The sequence below is a fragment of the Opisthorchis viverrini genome, assembly GCF_000715545.1.
Source record: "Opisthorchis viverrini unplaced genomic scaffold opera_v5_6736, whole genome shotgun sequence".
Taxonomy (NCBI): domain Eukaryota; kingdom Metazoa; phylum Platyhelminthes; class Trematoda; order Opisthorchiida; family Opisthorchiidae; genus Opisthorchis; species Opisthorchis viverrini.
The window spans coordinates 1-711 of NW_008759992.1; the positions used below are offsets into that span (position 1 = coordinate 1).

The 711-nt window shown below is 40.5% G+C and overlaps 1 protein-coding gene across 1 annotated transcript; it reads left to right on the forward strand.

Annotated features, from left to right (window-relative positions):
- Positions 1-219: 219 nt before the first annotated feature.
- On the forward strand, positions 220-411 carry T265_16179 (hypothetical protein; the record flags this gene model as incomplete). The annotated part of the gene is made up of 1 exon (XM_009179729.1): positions 220-411. A coding segment is annotated over one exon (144 nt), but the record flags the coding sequence as incomplete, so codon positions are not given.
- Between the last annotated feature and the right edge of the window lie 300 nt (positions 412-711).

Here is a 711-nt window from a genome sequence, read left to right on the forward strand (position 1 = left end):
ACCTATCCCGCAAAACCCCAAAATTACTATCATTTTCTTATACGGAATTCATAAGAAGGCTCATTGCTCTGTTGTATTTATAGGCATAGTCGCCTATGGAAAGTGCCCCCCCCCCATTTGGAACAGCTGATTCAGTTAGTCAACTCGTTTCACTTTTAAGTATGTATTCATTTTCCAATATTGTGCGATTGATATTTGACTCTGATCTCTTTTCTACAGTTTCTACCTCGCTGAAATCACTTTGGCTATCGGCCATTTGCACTCGATGGGAATAATATATCGAGACCTAAAACCGGAAAATGTTCTACTCGATATCGAGGGGCACGTGAAGCTCACAGACTTTGGCCTCTCCAAGGAACGCGTTGATTGTGATCATCTGACCCATACTTTCTGCGGGACGATCGAATATATGTAAGTTTTTGTTGATTAGGCTTTTACTCTTGTTCTTGTGTTTTGGTTCGTGAATCTCGTGAGTATTTTGACGTGTTCAACGCCATTGGTTGTGCGGAATACTGTTAAGTTCCCTTCAACGTATCCATAAGGACGGAACTTGCGATATTCGGATCTTGAACAAGTAACACAGTTGATTAAAAGTTGATTGTGGTCTCCTATTACATAATGATATTTTCCGGCTTCCACATAGTTCGCTTTCAGCCTCATTTTTCACTTGCACAGTAGTGCATATGTCTTTAGAGTGCTTTTCTCTCATTG